Source organism: Lichenostomus cassidix, chromosome 12, assembly GCF_008360975.1.
Source record: "Lichenostomus cassidix isolate B80296 chromosome 12, HeHo_3.0, whole genome shotgun sequence".
NCBI lineage: Eukaryota > Metazoa > Chordata > Aves > Passeriformes > Meliphagidae > Lichenostomus > Lichenostomus cassidix.
In genome coordinates, this window is record NC_139493.1 from 595,732 (window position 1) to 618,102 (window position 22,371).

Below are 22,371 nucleotides of genomic sequence, written 5' to 3' on the forward strand. Positions count from 1 at the left end.
CAGCGCCTGACCCCGACAGGACCACCCAGGGAGGGGCACTGGGAGCTGAATGTCATCCTGAGCCCATCCCATCCCCAAATTTCAGTTCCCCGCCGTATGATCCTCACTGAGCTCCTCCTGCACAAGTCAGTGCAGAGCGTGACGAAGGATGTGCCCTGGGAGTGGTGTGGCACTGGCATGGGGACAAACAGGATCCATCCTGGGAGAGCTCTTCCCCAGCTGACCACCTGTGACTCTTGCTGACACCAAAAGCACTCCACAGTCACACAGAGCTGCCATGAGCAGGAGCTGCACCAGGGGCACAGGGCTCTTTCCCAGCAGCTCAGGTCTGGTCTGGAAGGCAGTTGGGCTCTGTGCAGCTCTGAGTGACTCCTCATCCAAGGCCAGAGATGGGCAGTGGCTGCTCAGCCTCACCTCAGGCAATCTCACGGTGCTGCCACCCCACCTGAGTCCCCAGGGACATCCCTCAGGGCTTGCAAGATGCTCAGGGAATGTGCAGAAGTGAAGTATAAACCTTTCCTTGCCTCCACTGGAGCCACGATTTCACCCCCAGTCACCTCCTCCCTCAGTGCTCTCCCGAAAACAGCAGGACAATAAAAACAGCATTGCACATGGTGAGCTGTGATCCACAGCGATTCCCACAGCAGCTTTATTGCCTGAAGGAGAAAGAACGTGAACCCTGGAGGGAAAAACTTGCCAAAGTATTTAACATTTCTACAGCTTGTATGGAACTAAAGCTTCCCAAAATCTTTAAAAATAGCTGCAGGGATGTTTGTTCAGGACCTGAGGCTGGGCTGAGGAGGATTTGAGATACGATTTGAAGTGGGGAGCAGAGGGTGGTGATGCTGGGGGCCTCCTGGGCTACTGGACTGAGGGGTGAGCTGGGAGGGTTCCATGCTCTTCTGAACATCCCACTTGCACTTTCAGGTTCTGCATCCCTTGTAGGGAGCCTGAAAATGGGAACAACCACTGAGCTGTGCTGAGGAGCTGATACCAAACATTGTCACACATAGCTACGGTTCCTTCTTTTATAGAAATAATACTCTGAAATATTCCTCCTGAAGGAGAAGGGAAGCTCTAGGTGGGTGTGTTAACTGCTAAGTGCCCAGCTGCTGGGCTGGCAGATCCGGGGGCACCTTCCCTGGTCGTCCTGCGCCGGCAGTTCCGTCAGGGCTGTGCTAGGGGCGTGAGCCCGGTGTGCTGCTGCTCTCTGTCGTCTGCCCCGAGATGCGATGCCAGGGACCTTTGGCTATTGGGGCCCCCGGGGCTCCCCCGCCGCCCGACCTGCGCCCATCACCGCGGCATCGCTCCGGGGAACCGGGGCTGCCGAGAGGAGCGGGGCTGCGGGAACCGGGGCTGTGGAGAACCGGGACTGGCGAGAGGAGTAAGGCTGCCGGGAGCCACCGGTCGGGTGCGAGAGCAGCCGCGCTGCGGAGCGGGGATGATGCTCGGCGGGTCCGGTCGGGGCGATGCCGCGGGCGGTCCGAGGGGCAGGGCAGGGCAGGGCAGGGCCGGACCGCCTCTCCCCGCCGCCCCCGCCGCTCGCCCGGCCCCCGAGCCGGGGTTTGTCGCGGGGCAGCAGCCGGCGGAGACGCCGATTGCCCGGGGAGGGGACAGGGAGGAGCCGCAGGGAGCTCCAGCCGGGGCAGGGGACAGGGAGAGACAGAGCGGCAGGGCGGGGAGGGAAGCGCCGGGAGGGACCGGCGAGGGACACAGGGCGGGGGGACACGGAGAGCCGTGGAGTATTGAGAACCGAGGAGACACGGGGGAAGAGCGGCGGGGACACCCGGCTACCGCACAGGAACGCGTCGGTAGAGGCTCTGCCTGCTGCCTGCCCTCACCCTACCCCAGGCTCGATGCGGGCCGGCGCTGGCCATGGAGAAGCTGTACCTGGCGGGGAGCAGCACCTGGACCATCAACAGCTCCCTGGGGAACGGCAGCCTCAGGCTGCAGAACCTGAGCGCCGGCAGGAACAGCAGCGCTGACCCCCTGAAGAGGAACGAGGACATGGCCAAGGTGGAGGTGACGGTCCTGTGCCTCATCCTGTTCCTCGCCCTGACCGGCAACCTGTGCGTGCTGCTGGCCATCCACACCACCCGCCACAAGCACTCCCGCATGTACTTCTTCATGAAGCACCTGAGCATCGCTGACCTGGTTGTGGCCATCTTCCAGGTGCTGCCCCAGCTCATTTGGGACATCACCTTCAGGTTCTACGGGCCAGATTTCCTCTGCCGCTTGATCAAGTATTTGCAGGTAGTGGGAATGTTTGCTTCCACCTACATGCTCCTGCTGATGTCCCTGGACCGGTGCTTGGCCATCTGTCAGCCGCTGAGGTCCCTGCACAGGAGAGCCGACCGGGTCTCTGTCCTCCTCACCTGGCTGCTGTGCCTGCTGGTCAGCATCCCTCAGATCCACATATTTTCTCTAAGGGATGTGGGGAATGGGGTTTATGACTGTTGGGCAGATTTCATCCAGCCCTGGGGACCAAAAGCCTATGTTACCTGGATCACCCTCATGGTCTACATCATCCCTGTGTTGATGCTGAGCATCTGCTATGGCTTAATCAGCTTCAAAATCTGGCAGAACGTGAAGCTGAAGACGGCTCACGGGCCCGGCGTGGCTCTGGGCTCAGGCTCCCGCAGCGGGACGGTGTTTGCCAGGGTCAGCAGCACCAGGCTCATCTCTAAAGCCAAGATCCGGACAGTCAAAATGACCTTTATCATCGTGCTGGCCTTCATAGTGTGCTGGACTCCCTTCTTCTTCGTGCAGATGTGGTCTGTGTGGGACTCCGACCCCCCGAAGGAAGGTACAGCCTCCCCTCCCTCGCCCTGCTGTGCTTGGGCGGCTCCGCCAGTGCCCCGGGGGCAGCCACGGCAGAAAGTGCTCCCAGCTGGGCTTGGGCGGGTGGGAGGGAGATGGGAGAAAGTCCTGAAGGTAAATAAACCCCTCGACAGGCAGCAGTGGCTGTGCTGCAGCTTCCCCGGGTCAAGGGCTACCGGCAAATTCAGGGCCACTGGTGGCTCAGGGGTTGGGCAGTGCAGATGGTGGTGGCTGTCCCTGGGTGCTGCTGTCAGCCCTCACGTACCCTCTGGGGTCCCTAGAGATTCACTTCCCACCCGGGGTGCTGGGACATGCTGTGGGCTGCATGCTCAGGAGAAAGCTGTGCAGCCTGACTCGCTTTCTTTTGCTGTATCGCTTTTTCTTTACTGACTTTTCTGATGTTTACTCTTGGCTTCTTCTCACTCTCCTCCCGCTCTGTCCACCCCAGGACTGTGCTGCTGTTATCTGACCAGAGCACAGATCCCATAGAAAACCCCTGCATTATGAGCAAAGCTTTTTCCTAAAGATGTGGTGTCACGGGTTTGCCATTTTTTACATTTTCCCTGGCTGCTCCTGTCATCACTGAGGTTGCAGATAGACAACACTTACCACCCCCGCTGGTCTGACACGGCTGGAGCTGTGCAGGTCTCTGCTGTCCCCTGGCAGAGGAGAGAACCATCCGGGAGACCTTAAGCAAAAACTCTGCATGACTTTGCGAGGTGGGAGAAAGGGCAGAGAAGTGCACCCAGGGATGAGAGCGCTTTGGATAGACTGACCCAGGCTCAACAGAAACGCTGAGCCTGGGGATGCCAAAGATCGAGGAGAGATAGATGTTCCCTCCCTGCAGCCGTGGCGTGGCACGGGGCTGTGCGGTGCTGGGCATGGCAGCTCACAGGGCACAGCTGCTCAGCCCGGCCACTCTGCCCTTCCCAAACCCTATCCCAGCTGCACAGGGACTGTGGAAAACCCACTGTGTCCCACCCATGAAGTGTCTGTTCCCATGGACTGGACAGAGAGCCAGAACCAGGCAGGCGTGCTTTGCCTCTCTTGCTTCTCTCTGCTCCATTTATTTCAGAAGTGGAATGTGGCTTATGCACTTCCCTGGCTGCTCCAGGGGTTTTCCACCTGATTTAGGCTGGTCAAAACTTCCAGTTCCTAGATGGGCTCTGGGGTGAAGCAGCGGCTCTCCCTCGTGCTGTATTTTAATCCTGCCATCTTCCGGGCTGCCCCTCCCTTCCCAGCATACAAACCTCGGCAGCACTCCAGCTTCCCCAGCACCCAAACCTCTGCTGCTTTGCTGACCCTTGGTGGAGTGAGGGTACACAGGATTTGTCCATCCCATCCTTCTGGCTGCATGGGGAAGCTTTCCCTTGCTCACCCAGTGCAATTGGCCTTGCACCACTTTCCCCTTTCCCCTTTCCCTTTCCCTTTTCCCTTCCTCTTTCCCTTTCCCTTTTTCCTTTTCCTTTTCTTTCCTTCTCTGCTTTAAGGTGTCGAGTGGAGCACCAGCCCCACCGAGCTGCACCACTCCCCACTCCTGTCTCCATCACATTTCTGTCTCTGGGCAGCCTGTGGCTGCGGCACAGGGTGGGAGCTCTGCCAGGGCACTTGTTGGAGCCTTTCACGGCATTGGGAGGAACATCCTGGGGTGGGTACAAGGGTCGGGCTGTCAGCCTGTTGATGTGTCCCCTGCCAGGCAGCAGAGATTCCCCTCTTAGGTTGCCACACACCTACAGCCTCTATAAGGTGGGTCAGAGCTGCACGCTATGATCCAGGTGATGGTTTAAGCACTGGGGACCTCCACAGACCACGGGTTGGAAGGAGGTTCCTGCTGCACACCCTTTACAGGGAGCACACTCAGGATTCTGAGCTCCAAGTCAGAGCTGGCTCAAGGCACCCATGAGGACAACAGTGGGGCTGTGAACTACCATGCCTATTCTATTGGTCCCTTCCCCTTTGTGGCAGGTGCTGTGTGTGATGGCCCCAGGCAGCGTGTGGGAACTGGGGAGCTCCCTCATCCCATCCCGTCCCGTCCCATCCCATCCCATCCCATCCCATCCCATCCCATCCCATCCCGTCCCATCCCGTCCCGTCCCATCCCGTCCCACCCCACTCCTGCACTGGTGTTTGCAGCAGAGCCCCCACAGCCCCACAGCCTTCACCTCTGCCCAGCCCTCCAGACACCCCCAGGAGTGGGGAGGGCCTGGGCAGAGGAGACATCCTTGCGGGGCAGAGCTTGCTGGTTGCAGCACCCCTCGGGGGTCTCTGGTGCTCCACCCAGACGGGAGTGATCCACCCTCTGTACCTGCCCTGCAGGAAGCTCTCTGAAATTCAATTTGCCTCCTGCAGAGGGGAAGAGCTGAGTCAGCCCTGGCTGGATGTTTTCAATCGGATAGAAACGCTGTGATGTATTTCAGGTCTTGTGCCTGGGATCTGTAACCATTCCCCGTGGAATTATTTTTTAGCATATGCTTGAAATTAAAAGTAGTTGGAGTGGATGTCACGAGAGCAGGAATTACGCATCCGTTGGCTGAAGGTGAATTTGGAAGCTAGTGTTTGTATTTGCACTTCTTCACTAGTTTAGAAACTGCCAGTGGATTTTTGCAGAGGCATGAAGGGACCAGGAGCAGCCAAACCAGCCATGTGTGTCCTCACTGCTGGCAGTCCCTCTGGGAGCAAAGGGGCCAGGATGGGCTGGGGCACTGGGAGCAGGATAAAGGCTCCATCCCCACCTGCAGCCACATCATGGAGGGATGTCCCCCTGTCCCTGTGCCATGGCAGGTGCCAGATCCACCATCCCCTTGTCACCAGAAGGTGCTGATCCAGCCTCTCAGGGGGGACAGTCGGTACTTTGTGCTCTGGGGACAGAGAGCAGCAGCCAGAGACTTGATGTCCTGGCACGGCACTGCCACCCTCTCCCACATGGCCGGGGATGCCAGGCTCCCGGACTTCATTCCTGGTGTGGGAATGCCTGTCGTATTTCTTGGCAGAGCATTGAGTGGGAAAAATTAATTTGGGGGAAAGAAAGATGACTGGAGAAAAGTGCTGGGAGAGAACCAGGGGCTTGGATAAAGCCGGGCTGGTGGAGGGGACAGCCCAGGAGCAGGGGACACCCTGGGCCTGAGGAGTGGGCTGTCCCGCAGCCCCAGCAGCTGGAAGCCGGCAGTCTGCCCCAAAGTCAGCCGCTAGTGTGGAAAAATGAGCCACCGGCTCTGCTTGCTCCCAGTCCTGCTCTTTGCCATGGCAACTCCAAGGGCCGCGGTCCCTTTGTCCAGCTTTGGGCTCCAGAAAGGCACATCGTGCAGGGCTGCTCTGCTCCCGGCCGGGCACTCCAGAGACACGCCGGAGCTGAGCTTTCGGGGAAATGCAGCTCTTCTGGGGAAAAAGCCTAACCCGAGAGGCTGGAATTGAGCCTCACTCCCCCCTGCAGCAGCTCTCTGCTCCTCACTGCGGTTCTTCCAGGGGGGCGGGAGGGGTGGAGGGGAGCCGGCAGGGCTGTGGCTCTGGGCAGTGCTGTGGCTCTGGGTAGGGCTGTGGCTCTGGGCAGTGCTGTGGCTCTGGGCAGTGCTGTGGCTCTGGGCAGGGCTGTGGCTCTGAGCAGGGCTGTGGCTCTGGGCAGGGCTGTGGCTCTGGGCAGGGCTGTGGCTCTGGGCAGGGCTGTGGCTCTGGGCAGGGCTGTGTGCTGACACTGCCGTGCCCTGACACCGCCTGTGCCCTGCAGCCTTACCCTTCATCATCGCCATGCTCCTGGCCAGCCTCAACAGCTGCTGCAACCCCTGGATCTACATGCTCTACACCGGACACCTCTTCCACGACCTGATGCGCCGCTTCCTCTGCTGCTCCACTCGCTACCTCAAGTCGCAGCCGCCGTGCGAGCTGAGCAAGAAGAGCAACTCCTCCTCCTTCGTGCTGAGCTGCAGGAGCACCAGCCAGAGGAGCTTCGTGCAGCCTTCCACGACGTGAGGCAATCCCAGCCCGGGACCTTGTGCCTCTGCTGTGCTGCCTCCGGTGCTTCCCTGTGGAAAGCTGGGATGTGGACACGGAGGTGGTGTTTAAATAGGTGTATATATGCCCGTAAGCATGTACAGAGGGAGTTATTTAACTGAGACATGAGTGGGGGAGGAATTCTGTATCCGGGTTTCAGTGCTGCCGGGGATTAGACACCGGGAAGCCACTCCTGAGCCCCAAACCCTGACAGCAGTGGCTTGCGGGTGCCACCAGGAGGGACAGGTTTTGTCCCGGCATGGTGCGGTGCTGCTGAGGCAGGAGTGCTGCATCCCTGTGGGCTGGCAGGGGCTGCAGCACAGGGTGTCACCCTGGTACATGGCTGGGCACTGTCCCACCGCCAGGGCAGCAGGGATCCCGCAGGGTGCCCGCCTGGCACTGCGCTCTGGGCACATGAGTGCTCGCTCTGCTTGCAGCCTATGGGGCACAGGCAACCCCAGCCCTGCAGCCCTGCAGCCCCTCAGCCCTGCAGCCCTGCAGCCCTGCAGCCCCTCAGCCCTGCAACCCCTCAGCCCTGCAGCTCTGCACCATGCCAGCCCTGCTCTTCCACGCCTGGGGCAGAGGGACCAGCATTGCAGGGCACAGCGCTGTCACCCGGATGTCCCCTTGCCAGCTCTGTGCCCAGTGAGGCTGTGCAGCAGGCTGGCAGGAGCCCCGAGGGCACAGCTGGAGCCAGGCATGCGGGCAGTGATGCCTTGGCCGAGCACCTTGTCCTCAGGTGGGTGAGTGGGACCCGAGCTGGGCTCCCTGGGCTCTGACAGGACACTCCCGTCGTGTCCCCGAGGCCAGGCTTTGCTCTGGGGTCACCACAGATCCCGTGAAGTCTCCCATCATCCCAGTGCCACTCCCTTGCTCCATAGCGCACAGGGCACGCTCACGGCATGGATTTTTATCACTGACAAATACTGTAAATAAAGTTTTCTGACTGTGTGTGGTGGAAGGTGGGAGGGAGGCGTGGGAGGAGTGCTGGGCTCGGGGAATGAAGGGATCGATGGCAAGCAAGGCTGTAACTCAACACCCAGCAATGCCGCCGTCAGTGCACAGAGCTGGCTGTGACATGGGCATTGCAGGGGGACACAGCTGGGGCACCTGCAGCTCTCTAAGAGTGATGTAATCTGGCCTCTCGTGTTGGGAATGAACATGAAAAATGCATTTAAATGTGTCCTTTATGTTTTCACTGTCACCAGCAGGTACATTTGCACCTTTCCTATGCTGACATCCCTTTGATTTTTCTGTGGGAGCTCCAAGTGAGCTCTCAGCAAAAATGCTGACTGGTTGAAATCCTTAGGACACCATACAGCATTTTCCTCCCACGTTCACCTTCCTTCCCCTTGAGAGTCACTAATTCCTGCACGAAACAAGGAAGGAGGAATTTTCCTTTGCTTGCTGAGAGGGTTTGGTGAGTCCTCCATCTGCCGGGGAGGAAAGAGAACATGGCAATAGATGTCAGCAGCATGAATGCACAGAGAAGAGGAGTCTTGGGAGAGGCAGGGAATTGTCCTGCAGCCCTGGCTGCAATTTCTGGTGGTGGTCTGGGGGTCAGGCAGAGCCCTGCCCTATGCCTGGGGCAGCCAAGTGGTGCCACAGCCCCCTGGCTGAGCTCTGCACTGTCCCCAGGCTGCGGCAGAGAGGGGACAGGGAGAGCAGCTCCAGGAGTGTCCCAGGGGAATGCATTGCCAAAAGCTTTCCAGGAGGGTCAAAAGTGAAACAGGGGAGCAGCATGTGCCCCCAGTGTTGGGCCAGAGAGCACTGTGGGGGAAACATCAGCATTTCAGATTTTTTTGGGTTCAGGCTGTGAACTACTAGAACAAAGGAAAATTAAAAGTAGTATAAACCCATAATACAATTGACTTTAATTATTTTTATTCCCACAATAAATGCTCATGGTAAAGTGTTTATTGAGACTTTTTCCCCCTATAAATACCTAAATAACATTTGGGTTTTTTTATAATCACCCTATCCTCCTTGGGCCCTGATGTTGCTGGAGCTTGGGTACCACACTGATATGGAATAATGGCAGTACACAAACCCAAGCCCTTGGAAGAGCTCCAGTAGAAAACATGGCTCTTTCTCATCCTTGGCATGGCACTAGAAGAGTCTTTGGCTCCAGGTCTCTGTTGGAAGCCAAGGGAAAGGAGCATAGGTACAATTGAGAACAGCCTCTGAACAGCAAAGTCTCCTGGGCCCTGGTTCAGCAAAGCACTTAAGGCTGGAGCCAAGAGAGCATTCAAGGGCCTCAGAGTGAAAGTGCAGCTCTGTGGATGAGGGACTGACAAATTAATTGACAGTACAGGAGAGGAAATAGCTCTGAACTGGACCTCTTCCCCCTCACTCCTCTTTCCCTGGAGCAGCAGGGTCCTGGCAGAGGCTCCTTCCTCTGCTCTCCCTCCTTTGGGGTGTCCCTGCAGGATGCTGAGAGAGGGGCCTGGCTGGATGTGAGTTCCCTCTGCTGGGCAGAGTCCAGGGGCTCTGCATGGTCCTGTCCCTCTCACAGCCTCTGTTGCTCCATCCCAGGACATAGTGGAAGGACAGCCCTGATCATGTGGGATTCACACACGGCTGTGGCTGGAGCTAATTCTACATTGACTGAGCAAGTGTGTAGTGAAGATTGTCCAGAGAAACGAACCTAAGCCTTCCTTAGAGCCCAGCTTGTCTCTCAAGTGAGAGTCCCAAAAGCTCTCTGTCCCCCTCGCCCCTCTACAGCCCCAGCACTCAGGGCCATGCAAAGGTTGGGTCCCACCTGCCTGTCCTGCCCTGGATCCTTCCCACAGCACTGAGCGATGCTCCATAATTAACTACATAATTGCCCATCAAAGTGTCACAAGCAGGTTTGCAGCTGGCAATGGTCCAGGATCAGCTCAGGCTCCCAGAGCAGACACAACACTGACTGCTCTGCTCTCACAGCTTGGCTGAAATGCGAATACACATGAAAAAAAGCTTTGGTTTAGCTACTCTATCCCTAAAGGTTTTGTGCAGAGGTTTAGTGCAGAAGCTCCCACAACAGCAATTGTTTGCTAAAAATAATGGCACAAATAATTCTGTCAGTGCCATCCCAGCCAGGAGGGATGGAGGAGCAGGCAGGGTTTGGTCAGTGGTCAGCAGCAGCTCTGCAGCCTCACTGCTCTCCCTGCTCCTGCAGGCTGTGGCCCAGGGCTGTGGTCCAGGAGGTGTTGCTGTCCCTCCTGTGGGAATGGGGTGTGACACTGGGGGACCTGGAGAGCAGAGGGGTCTCCCTGGGCTGCTCCCTGAGCCAGGATGGGCTTCTCTTCTCCTAAAGCTTCTGGCTTTGGGGTGGAGCAAGGGGCAGCCTGGCCTGCCTCCCTGTGCAGGGAGCACCCCTGAGGGGCAGCTCTGCCGTGGGGCTCTGCCGTGATGCACAGTTCCCTTTTCACAAGTCCCTCACCAGCCAGGGCAGCAGCCTGCACAGGGCCAGTTGTGCGAGGGCAGCTCTTGGGACCTAAATCTCCTTGCGGAGAGCAACTCGGATGTTGCTGCAGATCTTGGAGAGAGCCTCGAAGAGTGGGTCACAGAAGGTGTGGATGCACAGCGAGTAGATCCGGCTGACACACTGGATCTCTATCAGGTAGCTCTTGATGCAGGGCACCACTGCCCAGATGTGGCAGAAGGAGATGAGGGCGAAGAGGAAGCCCCAGATGACGGCCAGGGGGATGCCCAGCACGGCCGAGAGCAGCCGGTAGCACCAGTACTTGCTGACGGTGAAGGTGGTGTAGCTGGTTTTCCACACGCCGTCGAAGCTGTATGTTCCCACAGGCTCAGCTATCACATCCTCAAAATCCACCTGGCAGGAGAGCAAGGAGGTGAGGGAGGTTTGGGGTGTCAGCGAAGGCTCCAATGCAAGGTGAGAGCAGATCCCAAAGGAAGGGGCTGGGGAGGGTGAGGGCTGTGCTGGGGTGAATCCCTACACCCCTGAGCAAGGACACCCTGCAGGGACAGGAGATGGCTGTGGGCAGCACAGTGCTGACACTCCAGCCCTGGGGCTCACAGTCCCTGTCCCATCCCCTGAGCTGGGCACTCAGGTGCAAGGGACAGGCAGGAGCCCCTGGAACAGGAGCAGTGCGTGGGAGGATTGGCTGCAGAGGCAGCCAGAGCCCATTCCTGCCCTTTTTTAGCATTCAGGGACATAGCTGCCCACTCGGCAGGAAGGTGTTTGTGCTAATAAAGATCCAGCAGCCCTCTGGATTTATGGGTTATTTATTTATACCTGCAGGACGATGTGCTCAGTGCTATCTGTCCATGTTCCTCCTGGGGAAGGGAGCTGGGGCTCAGCCCTGCCCTTGCCATTTGTGCAGGAACTGGGGGTGTCTGTGAGTGACACACTGCCCAAAACTCCACACAGAGATCCCCTTGGGGTGTAACTCACTTGTAGGGAATATATAAACTGAGCTATTAGTCTTGAAAACCAGCCCAGCCTTCCCTTGGGGAGCTGACGTGTCTGTACATTCATGTTAAATCACAATATCCATTCTGCTTTTGGAAGCACTTGGATCACAAAATCACTCTGCGTCATCTTTAATTTCCTGGAGTGGCAGGAGGTGCTGGGAGAAGCATTGCCATGGATGAGGAGCCAGCAGCCCCAAGAGCTGGTGCTGAGGTGCCATCAGCAGCCCCTGGTGTGCTGGGGACTTGCCCAGGGTGCTGCCCAGCTACCTGATGAGCTCTTCAGGGATCAATTAACGCAGAGAGCAGTGGGATATAAAAGCAGAAGCTCTGCCTCATTGCTCTTTCTACTGCTGTCCCACTGAGTGGATCTGGAGGAGCATGGAGGTTCAGGCTCAGACTGAGTGTGGGTCCTGGGCACTGCCTGGAGGTGCTCAAGGACTGCCACATGCACTACTGCTCCTTTACAGAATCGTTTAGGCTAGAAAAGCTCTCTCAAGGTCACCCAGTCCAGCCGAGCATTGCTCTGTGGCTGTGCTTGGAGGAGGTTTGTGAAGCTCTGCAAAGCCTCTGTGACCAACGTGATCCCAGGTTCTGGCTGCTGCTCTGTGATGCTCAGGGTGTTTATTGGTGTTTATCCTCCATCCCAGGGAGCACTGCAGTTCCCTGCTGGCTGTCTGCTCCCCGTGCTCCAGAGCACTGTGCTGTGATGCTCTGGGTGTTTGGGCTGTGCTGCTGCCCGGGAAGGCTCTGGCTGTCCCTGGGACCAGGGGAGCAGCAGCAGCAGCAGCAGGGAGAGCTGTGCTCCTGCCCGGGCTGGCCCTGCCTCCCTCCCTCCCCAGCTCTATCTCCGGGCTATTTTAAGGTGGAGGAATGCTGAGGAGCCTGAGCTCTGAATGCCTCCAGTGCTGATGGAGCAGCAGCGTGGCCATGGCAGTGGGTGAGATTGGAAAGTCTCTTCAGGCTCTAGAGATTCTTGAGTGGGAAAAGGCAGGGATGGGCTGGGGGAACGGGGATGGTGGGAGGCTGGGGATGGCTAGGGTGGTGCTGGCATTGTCCCCAAGGGTAGCTGGTGGTGTTCCCAAGCTGCTGTGTGCCCCAAAACGCTGCCTGGCCCCAGGTGAGCAGGCTGAGGGCTGACCCTGATCCCAGGCACAGTGTTGCTCCCCTGGCCTGGCATCTCTCCAAAGCTGTGGGATGCACTGGCATGGAGTGGCACAGATGTTGGACACGATGCTGGGAATGCTCTCGGGGTGCTGAGGTGTCAGGCAGCTGTCACAGGCAGGTCTCAGTGCCACAAAGGAGCCCACTGATGGCTGCCACTGTCACAGCTCACCCAAAGGAATTTAATTTTACCACGCCATGGTTGTAGCTGTAAGAGTGTTTTAATGCCCAAATTCCCATTTGTTTCACCAGTGCTGTCAAGGTCACCAAGCTGTGTGAGCAGCTCTGTTCATGCTGTCCTTTCTGGTGTGACAGCCACAAACAGTTTCAACAAAACCCTTCCACCTCCTCCCATTCTCCTTTGGACTGGAACTATCTTTGGCTAACAGAGACAAATTTTGTTTGCAGTTCTAAGGGAGTCTAGAGAAAGCCCAAGAGTTAGAATGGGAATTCCTCTTGGTCAGAAAGGGAGGGAGGGAGCTGAGCTGCTGCACCTCTGGCTGCCCTGGGGGAACAATCTTCCACAACCAGCCAACACACATCAAACAATCTGCTGCTGAGACTGCTGTGTCTTGAAGGCCAGCAGCCTTTTCCCAATATCCTTATAAATCAGGGATTTTTAATTTCTGTGTTATTTTTGGCTGCCCACTTGCTGGTACAAAGGAAGGCATCTCCATACGTATTCAAGCCACGATGAAACTGGAAAGGCCATGCAAGAAATGGGAAAAATGGCATTAACTGGAGCCAGGAGTACTACCCTGCCAGTGTGTGGGTGCCTGGGCAGTGTCACCTCCCCAGCCCTGGGCATGGCACCTCTTGGGGCACAGGGACAAGGACTGGCAGCCCTGGCTGAGCCAAGCCAAACACACAGCAAGGTCTGAAACCCAAATCCTGCTTCCAGTGGTGTTTCCACAGCACAGCGTGGGACAGCCCTACCTTCACCACGTCCTCATTGATGTGCTTGGGGTCTCTGTTGACCAGGTCGATCTCCTTGGTGTGCTGGTCCTTGATGATGATCCTCTCCTCCAGCTCACTCCGTTCCTCTGCCATGGCAGCTCTGAGGGCAGTGGCTGTGCTGGGGACACCCGGGAGGGCAGCCTGGGAGGCACCAGCCCCGCCTGCAGCAGCTGCCCTGCGCCCTGGCACTGCTCCAGGCTAAAATTAATGTCCTGCCTCCCGACCGCCCCGGAGTGTCCCTTAAAGGGGCTTTTCTGGGGCCAGCCCTGTGCTGTCACCTCAGTGGGATGGCATGTGTGTGGGTGGCTGGTGGCACAGGGTGGGTGTGCAGCCCCCAGCCTGGCTGTGCTGGTGGGATTTTCCCTTGTAGGGGAGAAACGATGTCCAAATTGGGGCAAAAGTCCTCAAAAGCCTGACAGAGATTGTCGTTAATGAACCTGTAAATGAAGCAGCTCGGGGGAGACAGGAATTGTCTATAAATATCACCCAGAGAAGCCACATTGTCCTGGCATGGCCAGTGCCCCTCAGAGTCCATCCTGAGCCCAGGAGAAGGCTTGTGGTGCCATCCTGCATTCTTCAGGTTCCAGCTTTTTCATCCAGAGAAACTCAAGGAAATCCAAGACCAACCCACAGAACCACAGTGGTTGGAATATCTCCTCCAGGGATACTTAGTATATTAATGAAGATTTATTTAACTTGGGCTGTATTTTGCTAATCCTCCTCAATGTCTCCTGTGAACTCTTGGCTTTCATGATCTGAGGATTTGTTTAAAAAGAATGGTTTTGTGAAAAAAGCACTTCACAAGACAGGGGTAGAGAGGGAGGGATGGTGTCCCCTCAGGGATGGGCAGAGAGGGAAGGATGGGCAGCTCCTTCAGGAGGCTGGAGGTGCCTGAAGAGCTGCTGGAAGTGGAAGTGCCATGCAGAGCCCATCAGCTCGGCTGGCTTTGCAGGGGAGGTATTTTAAGGCAAAAGGCTCTGCTGCCTTCCAAAACCATCAGTGCCTGGACAGTGCTGTTTTTATCAAACCCTCGTGGCTCTGTGCCTGGAGCTTTCAGCACTCCAGTGGGGTAATTCCAGCCCTCTGGGATGATAGAATACAGTGAAGAAATGGGATTGAGTTCCTTTGTTGGGCTGAGGCGTTGCAGCTCTTGGGCATCTTCATGTTTCCTGAAAACTTGTGTTGGCAAAGGTCTGGCTGAGCATGACTGTGGGTCCAAGGCTGCCAGGCTCCCCTGACTCCTTTTTGTTTCAGTGTTTTCTCTGGAGTCAGGTTGGTGCCTCACTCTGGAAACTGTTGCTCTTTTCCTTAGGGTCTAAGCTCTAGAATCAGCTAACGTGGTGATGCTCTGGGATGTGACACTTCCACTGCCCAAACTGAGGTGAATGCAGCTTGTCAGTCCTTGATTCCCTCTGTGGGGAGCAAAAGGCAGAACTGGGGTGTGAATGTAACTGTGAACCCACAGGATCCTGTAAAGGCACGTGAGGCACCTATGGAGAGCAGACAAACTCTGGAAAGGGTTCTGAGTGTGGTGCTGTGAGTGTAAATCCGGCAGGTTGTTTCTGCAGAGGAGTGCCAGCAATGCCCTCGTTCTGGGCAAAAGGACACCAAGGGGAAACCCCTTGGATGGTACCAATTCCACATCCTGCATCTCCCTCTGCTCCTCCACAGAAGCTGGAAGATCCCAAACACAGCACAGACTGGTGTTGGAGGTAAAATCCTCCCACATTCCAAGGTTTTGGGCAGCAGCTCCAAGGCCAGAGCTGCTTGGTCACGGCTGGATCCTTGGTCAGAGCTCTGTGGCCCTGCTGCTCAATGGCTCAGCTCTTCACACAGACTGCAGGGTTAGTGCAAAATCAGCTCTTTGCCTGTCTCGGGGCTCAGAACAGGCTGTGAGCACAGAGCTGTGCTGTGGGCAGAGCAAGGCTGGGCTGGCCAGCAGCCAGCGCTGAATTTAGGAGGCACAGCTGTTCCTCAGGGCTGTCCCTGCCTGGTGGGGCAGTGTCACCTCAGGCATTTGCTCCACTGACTTTCCTCCAGCAGTCCCACCTGCAAGGCTTTGCTGGGCAGTGGGCACTTGGTGTCCTGCCCTCCCCATGGCCAGGGGTCTCGGCCAGCTGCCCCCAGCCCTGGGCAGGGTGGGGACAGCGGTGTGGTGTGGGGCACTGACCCCTGCCCCTCCCGGCGTGGCATTTCTGGGGCCATGAGTCACTGCCTGTCTTTAGCTGGGCTGATCCCTGCTGTCCCCACCGGGCAGGGCAGGAGGCTCTGGTGTCCCAGCGTGGGAGGAGGAGAATGTGAGCCCACGCAGGGCCAACGTGCAGGTGGGAAATGTCTCCAGCAGCAAGGAGAGGGAGGAGAATATTCTGTTGCACTGTAGATGCTATAAATAAATGTGTTTCCGAGTACTCTGAGGCTGTGAGTGGGACACTGTGTAAGAGAGGAGAGTCACACACTCAGCAGAGGCAGGAGCAGGGCTGGGCAGAGGGAGGGCAGGAGACACCTGCTCTGTGTGCTCTGCTGGACATGGCAGGTTTGGGATGTGCAGCACCTCCAGTCTTGTGCTCAGAAATTATTTATTATTGAGGCAAACAAGTTGGATTGGGTGCAGGGGAGGAGCAAAAGCCCCAGGTGAGTGTGTTTGATACACATCTGCTGGTGAACTTGAGAACACCTGAGGGAATTGTGTGCTCCCAAGGGAATGGGATGGATCTTCTCCATCTCCCTCAAATTCCCCTCTCTGTTCCTGTTCTCCCAATGCAGGTCAGGACTCCCCTCAACCCCAACCAGCCCCTTGCCCCTTTCCTGCCTGGTTCTGCTATTAGCATCACAGAGCAATCCAGTCTCACTGGAGCTGTTTGTGGCAGAGCTCTAGGAGGAAAGTCCTGCCTTGGGCATTGGTGTCCTGGCTCCTGCAAGGGGCACTGGGCTCCTGTGTTTAGGTGGTCCTTCAGACCTCCAGGGCTAACCACACAGAGGATGCCAAGGGCAGGGATGGGCTGGAGTTACCTCTGCAGAGGCAGCGGAAATCATGGCTGGCCAATATGAGTTTGAGTAGAAGCTCTGTCATGGTTAATATCGATTAAAATTAAATTTCACTCAGGAAGTACAGAAGAACAGTAATTTATCATTCAAGCTGTTGTCTAAGTTTGTTTCTATACAAGGAGTCTTGCCCTTTAAAAGACAGAGAAAGTCTATGAATATCAGATTCATGCCCTGTGATGCACAACCACCAATCTCTGCATCCTGATCTCTGTTGTGAGTTGGGAGAGGAGCTCTGGATCATTCTGGGATGCTGTGGGAGCTCTGCTGGGCTGGGGCAGGTGGGTGCTGCTGATGTGCAGCTGTGAGTCCAAGAGGGCAAGAGCTGGAGCCACCTGGAGCACAGCCTGGGCTGTCCTTGTGGAAATGCTGTCCTTTATTTGTCATGGAGCCCCTCAGTGTAGATCAGGCTGGGAGAGCTCAGCTGTGACACCACATGTGAGGCTGCATGTCATCCCACTACCTATGATCAGCAGATCTTCCTTTTGTCTTAATTTGAGCTTTGAGCTTCTTTTTGCTTTGGGCCTCTCTCTTCTGAGTCACAGGGATGCCAGGGGTGCACCAGCTGCAGGCAGCACCCTTGGCTCTGGGCTGTTGGTCACTCAGGGTGAGCTGAGAGAAGATGGAACCCCATAAAGACCCCAAGTGCTGTGTTTAATGACATCAGTGCTCTGGGTGTCACAGGAACCATCTGCAGCTGCTTCTCCTGTTATGCAGCTCGTCAGGCACTGAGCCCTTTCCCTCTCCAGAAGGTTCTCATGGCTGTGGGCAGAGCTGGGTTTCAAAGGCTGAACAATGAGTGTCCCATGTTGGACAGGGGGATGAAGGTGTGCTGGTGCTGCAGGAGCAGCCACCCCTCTGGCTGAGGGTGCCAAGGCAGAGCAGGGCTGGGGGCTCCAGCAGTGACATCTCACCAGCCCCACAAGCCAGGTGCCTCACAGAGCTGCCCTGGATAGTGCCAAGGCTGCTCTGATTAAAACAGCTTTGGGTAACTGATGGGATAACTTGTCCTCTGCTGAAGGCGCAGGACACTTCTGGAGTGACCCCTTTCAGCCTGAGTTTATTTGCCTCCTAATCTCAGCTCTTCTCTCTCACTCTGGCACTCTAAATTCCTTTGGATTTTCATTTTAAAATAGCCTCACTTGGCTTTTCCTTATCAAGAGACAGTCTTGCCTTGATTTATCACTTGTGACATAACCAGTGGGGTTCTCTGAGATACTCAGGGTTAACAGTTGTGCTGCTGGGTAGAACAGAGTCCCAGCCTGCCTTTGGCTGTCATTTATCCTGCTGGTGTTTGTTTTCTCCTGAATCCAGAGCAGGCAGCAGTAGAATGATGCTTTCTGCAGGGAGGATGAGCAGCAGGTAGCAGGGGCAGTGCCAGCAGTGCCAGCAGTGCCAGCAGTGCCAGCAGGGGGGATCCCAGTCACAGCTCAGGGAAATGTCCTCAGCCAGCTACAGTGAATGCAGTGAGAAACCAGGCGGTGGAAACTGTGCCACTAGCAGGAAAATGAGCCTGGATAGGGGCTCTGTAACACAGATTTAAGGTGAGAGTGTGAGTGTCAGTGTGTGCTCTGTGACAAACACCCTCAGGGTGGGGCTGGCTGCTCTCCTGGCTGGTCTCAGCCCAGCCCCAAAGCTCCTTCTCAGCACCAAATTCCCGTGGCAGTGGCCAATCCCTGAGTGCAAGCAGAGCTGGGACAGTGTGACCCCAGCCCGGGGTGAGCTGTGTGAGGCTGTGCTGGAGTGCAGAGCAGTGCCTGTGGGTGCTCTGCTAGAAGGGAAGCTGCTGCTCCTGGGTGCTGCCACAGCTCAGATGTGCTGAGGAGTTTGACATTCCTTGGCTGTGGCACAGCCAGGAGGCTCCTAATGCCTGGAAATAGAATCCTTTCAAGCCCTGGAGCAGGCTGAGTCTCATAATAACCCAGCACAGAATTTAGGTCCTATTTCTAGCACTGAGAGCTTTACATGTGGAAGTCTCAGCTGCTCTTCCCCATCCTGCTCTTGTTCTGACCTATTGTGGTTCTCTTCTCTCTGTCAGTGTCTGTCTGAAAGCTGAATTCTGGGCTGCACTCAGAAAGGTGGCTGCTGACCATCTTCCCTTTCCAAAATAACAACTGTGGAGCTCAGGCAGCCAGCCAGGCAGGCTGTGTTTCTGTGGCACTGCTGGGTGGTCTGGCTGGGCTCGGGGGGTCTCTGCAGGCAGCATTAGCCCTAACAGGGTTAGGGCAGGGGGGTTACTTGAAGCCAGAAGCACAAGCTGACAGGTTTGTGAGCACCTAATAGCCCAGCTTAGCATGCTGACAGCTGCTGGAAACCAGGGCTGGCAAATATAGCAACATGGAAAGAGCTTCCTGTCTCCCTCTCCATCAGAGGAACGTTTCATGTAGCAGTGAATGTGATGATGTGAAGCTGGAAAGATTGCTCTGGTAAGGAATAAAAGCCCCAGCAAGCTGCCCAAACCCACTGGCTGTTTCTTGCTGCCCATGGCTGGCAGAGGCTGTGGGATGCTGTGTCAGGACTTGGGCTGCAGAGCAGATCCCTGCAGGTCACTCCCAGGGCTATTCCAGAGCTGTGGCCCCCGTGGCTGGCTGGTGTGAGCTGTGGCTGCTCAGCTGCTCTGAGCACAGGGAGCTCTGCCTGCCTGCCCTGTTTGCCTTGGCTTTGCAGTGTTCCCTGCAGAGCTGCCCAGCCTGGCAATGCTGAGCAGACAGTGATGTCTTACAGGTCCAGCTGGGTTCTTTGCCCCTTTCTGCCTCAGCCCACCAGTCCAGAGGCCATTCCCAATCCCAACAATGACTAACAGCAAGAGGAAACATTACCTCTATTTTCATGTATTTTTTTTCTCTTCTAGACCTTATTTATTGAAAGCAAAACAGACCACGTGTCTTGGGCAAATATTATGACATTTCATTATTCACACTTGGTGTGATAAGTGAGCTGGTTTAGGGGCTGTGGTTCATGATTTATTTAGTTTGGATGTGGATATAAATCCAGTCTGTGGAGGAAGCACTGTAACTGTGTAGGAATGCGGATGCTCTCATGTCCACTGGAGCATAGCCAGTACCCAGTACCTAATTTGTGGTGTTTTAATGCAAACAGGGCACACAAACCCATTTGTAATGTTGTAGGAGCCAGGTGATTTCAGCAGTGTCTAAGAGCATCTGAGTAGTGGAAGGTGCATATTGGATAATTAGATGTAGAAGGGAAATTCCATTTAAGGTAAACATTTATTTAGTGCATAAAATTACTGATTGCTCTGCTCAGGATAAAAGGAACAAATAGAATAAATACTCTTTGTTTTGTTCCATTGCCTTTATCTTGCAGAGAGCCTTTGGATTTCAGCTCAGCCTCTCTCCATTCATACAACAAAGTTCCACAGCAGTGTCAGGCGCAGGGAGGCTGCAGAGGGACTTGTCCAGGAGTGTGACAGTGACAATCCTGCTCTGCTTCCCCCTTGTCCCAGTGCTTTCAGGTGAGATGCCAGTCTGGGCAGGACTCTCCTGGGAGTGCTCTCCTTGCATTGGTGCCTCTCTGGGCTCAGCTATGCAGGGTCTGTGCCCAGCCCTGGCAGAGCTCCTTCTGCCGTGAATTACATCTGTGCCTGAGATGTCATTTTGGCTCAGAGCTTCCTGAGGGATGGATATAACTGCTCTGTATGGCAAGCTGTGTTCTAGGAGAATAAATGTTTTATGTTTCATACATGTTTTAGCTGCAAGGCAAGTTGTTGAAAGCTGGAAAACCCAGCAGGTTTTGGTTCACCTTTGAGTACACAAGAGTCAGACCCTGCGAGGTGCTGCTCCTCCTGCCGTGGGTGAAGCTGCTCAGTGACACCCATGGGGTTTGGCCATGCTGGGAGCTGTCAGTCTGCTCTAGGTCTGTGCTGGGGCTTTCCAGGAGTTAATACTGAACTATCTGTATTTTTATGGGGGCTGCTGACTGGGACTATTTATGATAAAACTAAAGGAATTAGTATTCATAACTTCCCCAGGCTGTGCCATATAAATCAGGAGTGGCTGTGACAGGGGGCCCTTGCTCCAGCCACAGTGTGGCAGCTGCTCAGATGTGGCTGGACAGTCTTGGTGCACAAATTAAAGCTTTCTGAAAGACCTCTGCTGCTGCCTTCAGCACTGCCAAGCCAGCCTGTGTGGTGGCAGTGATACAGCCCTTGGTGAGCCTCATCCCTGGGGCAGGGATCTATGGACAGGAGATTTCTGGGCTATAAATCCACACCTGGACCCACATGGCTTCCCAGACTTTGCAGAGAGGCTTTGCAGACTGATTTCAGGTCTGAAGGACATCATGAGATGAACAGTTGTGTTGGAATTCTGCACGAGTGGAGGTGGCACTGCAGCAGCCCAGCACAGGGACATGGCCCTGCTGAGGACTGGGACACCTGGAAACTGCCACCAAAGCCCTGCCTGAGCTGTGACAGGGCTGTGACCCCTTGGAGGTGCCAGAGAAGGCAGCAGGGAAGGCAAGGGGTGGTGTAAGTGCCTTGGCTGCACTGCTCGGGGTGGGAGTAAGCAGGACTGGACTGTGTGTCCCTGTGGCCTGGTGGGGATGTTCGAGACAGAGGGTGACACCTGGGTGTGGCCTGGCTGCAGGGACACGGAGATGTGTCCACCTTGTGCTGGGGCTGGACACCAGGGGTGTCAGCAGTGCCCTGATGGCCTCGTCTGCTCCAGGAGAGGAAGGAGCTGCTCTGGGGGCTGGTGGAGAAACTGTGCCTGAGCCACCCTGAAGTTAAAGAAAAGGATGGCCAAAAATGGAATAAGAAAATTAATTTTTTAATGATATAATAGATGGGAGGGAAAAAATAGACGAAAGTCAGCAAGATCCCAGCTATGTCAGAATCAAAAGGGATTATGTTTGTGTGTGTAAATCCCCCATTGGAACAGGATTCCATATGTGGAAGAAAAACAATGCTGCTTTTCTCCTTCCACACACTATTTCTGGTGCTCTCTAAAGTCATGCCCTGAGACTCGTTGGTATTTCATGAAGAACCTGCTCAGCGTTCAGGGCAAGCAGTGCCAGAGTCCAGAAAAATAGACACTGCAAGAGCCATGTGATTGAATAAATGTTATTCTTTCCCTTGTTTTTATAATAAGAAAAAAGCATTTGGCAGGAAAGCTTCATCACTTGGAAGACTGACATCTTCCATCATGTAAGCCCTATGGAGAGGGGAGGCTGCACATCCCTGGATAAAAGCAAAGAGTGTTTGCTTTTGAGCAACTGGAGTACAGCAAGGAGCAGGGGGAGAGCCTGGTGAGTTCAACCAACCCTGTGATGAGGAGTAACCTGAAGCCCTACTGTGATTGTTGATTTGATTTTCCTGGAAAAAGCCAAAATTATTTGTCCTCGAGACATGGTGTTTAGAAGCAGAAGGGCAACATTTTCCAACCTTCTTTTCCCAGAGAAATACAAAAGCACGTGAATATGTCCTGTGCTCATGCCTGATTTGCCATGGGCTGCAAATGCCCTTTTTCCCCACAGAACCTGAGCAATCAAAACCCCAGACTGACATTTTCCACTCAATTTTCCACAGTGATGCTGTGTGAACGCTTTGAGGATGGATGCAGGGAGAAGGGATGGCTTTGTTTGCACATCTGTTAGGAGTTCCAGCTTTGCTGTAGCTCATCAGGGGGGTTCTGCCCCAGGGCCAGAGCTCTGCTGAGAGTCCTCTGCCCCCTGGGTTTTCACCCCATGTGCTTCCAGCCTGCTGTCCCATCTCTTTGACTAAAGCAAGGCTATTTGTGACCCCCCTGCTGCTGGGGATGACCTCAAACAAGCCTGGAGCTCTGGGCAGTTTCAGGTCTCTGCTTTGGGAATCCACCTTGCTCTCTGTGCAGTTTGGCTCCAATCTCCAGTTCCAGCAGCTCAGACGAGGCAGAGCTCCCAGGCTGCTCTGGAGACTGTATTGTCATCATCTGCTGCCTTGTTAAATGGCTGTAAAATGAAAATAACAGTGACCCTCTGAGGCTTCAA

The 22,371-nt window shown here is 55.5% G+C and overlaps 2 protein-coding genes across 2 annotated transcripts; one reads left to right on the forward strand and one right to left on the reverse strand.

Annotated features, from left to right (window-relative positions):
* Positions 1–1,696: 1,696 nt before the first annotated feature.
* Positions 1,697–8,671, forward strand: OXTR (oxytocin receptor). The gene is made up of 2 exons (XM_085072218.1): positions 1,697–2,806; positions 6,542–8,671. Exons 1-2 carry the CDS (start codon positions 1,876–1,878, stop codon positions 6,781–6,783), a joined length of 1,173 nt encoding a protein of 390 aa, XP_084928344.1. The 5' UTR covers positions 1,697–1,875; the 3' UTR covers positions 6,784–8,671.
* A 1,566-nt stretch (positions 8,672–10,237) lies between these two features.
* On the reverse strand, positions 10,238–13,490 carry CAV3 (caveolin 3). Its single transcript, XM_085072219.1, has 2 exons — positions 13,324–13,490; positions 10,238–10,624 (listed from the first exon to the last, which is right to left on the reverse strand). The coding sequence occupies exons 1-2, from the start codon at positions 13,435–13,437 to the stop codon at positions 10,283–10,285; spliced, it is 456 nt and encodes a 151-aa protein (XP_084928345.1). The 5' UTR covers positions 13,438–13,490; the 3' UTR covers positions 10,238–10,282.
* Positions 13,491–22,371: the final 8,881 nt, after the last annotated feature.

Bases quoted from the DNA above. Each gene is read 5' to 3' on its own strand.
- CAV3 (XM_085072219.1), bottom strand. From the start codon at position 13,437: ATGGCAGAGGAACGGAGTGAGCTGGAGGAGAGGATCATCATCAAGGAC. The intron at 10,625-13,323 runs GTAGGGCTGTCC...CTCTCCTGCCAG, and splicing joins TCAATGAGGACGTGGTGAAG to GTGGATTTTGAGGATGTGAT.
- OXTR (XM_085072218.1), top strand. From the start codon at position 1,876: ATGGAGAAGCTGTACCTGGCGGGGAGCAGCACCTGGACCATCAACAGC. The intron at 2,807-6,541 runs GTACAGCCTCCC...TGTGCCCTGCAG, and splicing joins CTCCGACCCCCCGAAGGAAG to CCTTACCCTTCATCATCGCC.